At 41.1% G+C, this 2659-nt stretch overlaps 1 protein-coding gene across 1 annotated transcript; it reads left to right on the top strand.

Annotated features, from left to right (window-relative positions):
• Positions 1-415: 415 nt before the first annotated feature.
• Positions 416-1369, top strand: LOC101982640 (olfactory receptor 6P1). Its single transcript, XM_005368534.1, has one exon. It carries the CDS (start codon positions 416-418, stop codon positions 1367-1369), a length of 954 nt encoding a protein of 317 aa, XP_005368591.1.
• Positions 1370-2659: the final 1290 nt, after the last annotated feature.

The following is a 2659-nucleotide window of genomic DNA, read 5'->3' as shown; positions in this document are numbered from 1 at the left end:
TTTATTAGTCATTCATCAAACATTGTGAATCATTGTGTAAAGTGCTCTGGGGCTTGAGATCTTGCAATTGTTCCTGAGGAAAGACAGAGAAGATCATCTCATAGATATTAAGTATTATTGAAAACCAATACTCAAAATACCAAAGCTCCTTCTGAAGTCTCTCAGCAAGCCTTCGCTGAATACCTGATGTAGTTGAGGTCATTAGTTACCAACTACCATCTTCAAGTCTGAGAACTTTTTCCTTGACACTCAGGAGTAAAGTAAGGTGGGAAATATATAACAAGAATTGGTGGTATGGGGAATTATTGAACGTCGGTGGGTTTATAATATTTTTGAGGATGTTCTGGCTTTGACACATCTATGCTTTAGTCTTGTTTTCCTGTTGCTTTTGCAGGCATCCAAGTGGACAGGCACTATGAGAAATTTAAGTGGAAGCCGTGTAGAGGAGTTTGTCTTGGTGGGCTTTCCTACCTCGCCACCCTTCCAGCTACTCCTCTTTGTCTTCTTCTTTGCAATTTATCTGTTGACATTGCTGGAGAATATACTCATTGTTTCTACAGTTTGGCTCACCCCAAGCCTTCATCGCCCCATGTACTTCTTCCTTGGTCACCTCTCCTTCCTGGAACTATGGTATATCAATGTTACTATTCCCAGACTCTTGGGAGCCTTTCTTACCCAGGATGGCAGAGTCTCGTACACAGGTTGCATGACCCAGCTCTACTTCTTTATTGCCTTAGCCTGCACTGAATGTGTCCTGTTGGCAGTTATGGCCTATGACCGCTACCTGGCCATCTGTGAACCCCTTCGTTATCCCAGCCTCATGCCTCCCAGCCTGTCCACTCGCCTTGCAGCTGCTTCCTGGGGAAGTGGTTTCTTCAGTTCCATGATGAAGCTACTTTTCATTTCTCGACTATCCTACTGTGGGCCCAATGTCATCAACCACTTTTTCTGTGATATTTCCCCACTGCTCAACCTCACCTGCTCAGACAAAGAACAAGCAGAGCTAGTAGACTTCCTGCTAGCACTGGTGATGATTCTGCTACCTCTGGTGGCTGTGGCTTCCTCGTATGCTGCCATCATTATAGCCATTCTGAGGATCCCAACTGCTCAGGGACGCCACAAAGCCTTCTCCACCTGTACCTCCCATCTGGCAGTGGTTGTCATCTATTACTCCTCCACTCTCTTCACCTACGCACGGCCTCGAGCCATGTACACCTTCAACTATAACAAGATCATCTCTGTGCTCTACACTGTCATTGTACCATTCCTCAACCCAGCCATCTACTGTTTAAGAAACAAAGAGGTGAAAGATGCCTTCAGGAAGACCATGCTGGGACGATGCCACCATCCTAGGGAAGTTCCAGATTGACGCATGACAGATCCCAACAGAGCGGGGAAAGAAGTCTTATTGAGGATTTGACTAGTCATCACAGAATGGCCTTATAGGAAAGATCAACATCAATTAGTAAACACTTTAAATACTATCTGGGATTCTCCTAATACATATGAAAATTAATAAATTATTGATTTTGTTCATCCATTTCCAAACTGTTCGGATTAAATATACAAGAGTTACTTAGATGGAAGGTTTCAAAGGGAGATTTCCTAATACCATGCTTTTCCATTTTGAGTTTTTGTTTGGTTGGTTTGGGTTTTTTTTTTTCTCTTACCAGTTTTTGTCTATTTTATTTTTGATTTTGTTTTGTTTTGTTTGGGAGATTTTTTAGAGAAAGACAGAGAAAAAGAGCATGAAGTTAGATGGGTAGGGAAGTAGTAAGAATCTGAAGGAGGTTGGAGAGGGAAATTCATAATTAAAGTACATTGTATGAAAATTTTTTAACTAGTTCTTTTGTTTTTTATTGATTGTATTGAGCTATACATTTTTCTCTGCTCCCCTCCCTGCCTGTACCCTCCCCTTCAGTCTTCTCCCATGGTTCACATGCTCCCAATTTACTCAGGAGACCTTGTCTTTTTCTGCTTTCCATGTAGATTAGATGCATGTATGTCTCTCTTATGTTCCTCATTGTTTTCTAGGTTGTCTGGGATTGTGGATTGTAGGCTGGTTTTCTTTGCTTTATGTCTAAAAGCCACTTATTAGTGAGTATATATGATATTTGTCTTTCTGTGTCTGGCTTACCTCACTCAATATAAAGTATTCTAGATCCACCCATTTGCTGCAAATTTCAAGACGTCATTATTTTTTCTGTTGTATAGTACTCCATTATGTAAATATACCACATTTTTCTTATCCATTCTTCAGTTGAGGGCCATTTAGGTTGTTGCCAGGTTCTGGCTATGACAAATAATGCTGCTATGAACATAGTTGAGCACATGTCCTTGTTGTACAATTGAGCATCAATGTATATACTCAAAAGTGGTATTGCAGGGTCTTGAGGAAGGTTGTTTCCTAATTGTCAGAGAGATTACCGTAATGATATCCAAGGGGGCTGTACCAGCTTGCATTCCCACCAGCAATGCATGAGTATTCCCTTTATCCCACATCCTCTCCAGCTTAAGTTGGCATCAGTGTCTTTGATCTTGGCCATTCCTACAGGTGTAAGATGAAATCTCAGAGTTGTTTTGATTTGCATTTCTCTGATGACTAAGGATGTTGAGCATTTTCTTAAGTGTCTTTCAGTCATTTTTAGATTCCTCTGTT

This window comes from Microtus ochrogaster, unplaced genomic scaffold, assembly GCF_000317375.1.
Source record: "Microtus ochrogaster isolate Prairie Vole_2 unplaced genomic scaffold, MicOch1.0 UNK35, whole genome shotgun sequence".
NCBI lineage: Eukaryota > Metazoa > Chordata > Mammalia > Rodentia > Cricetidae > Microtus > Microtus ochrogaster.
This window is presented reverse-complemented; position numbering and strand designations above follow the sequence as displayed.

Bases quoted from the DNA above. Each gene is read 5' to 3' on its own strand.
- LOC101982640 (XM_005368534.1), top strand. From the start codon at position 416: ATGAGAAATTTAAGTGGAAGCCGTGTAGAGGAGTTTGTCTTGGTGGGC.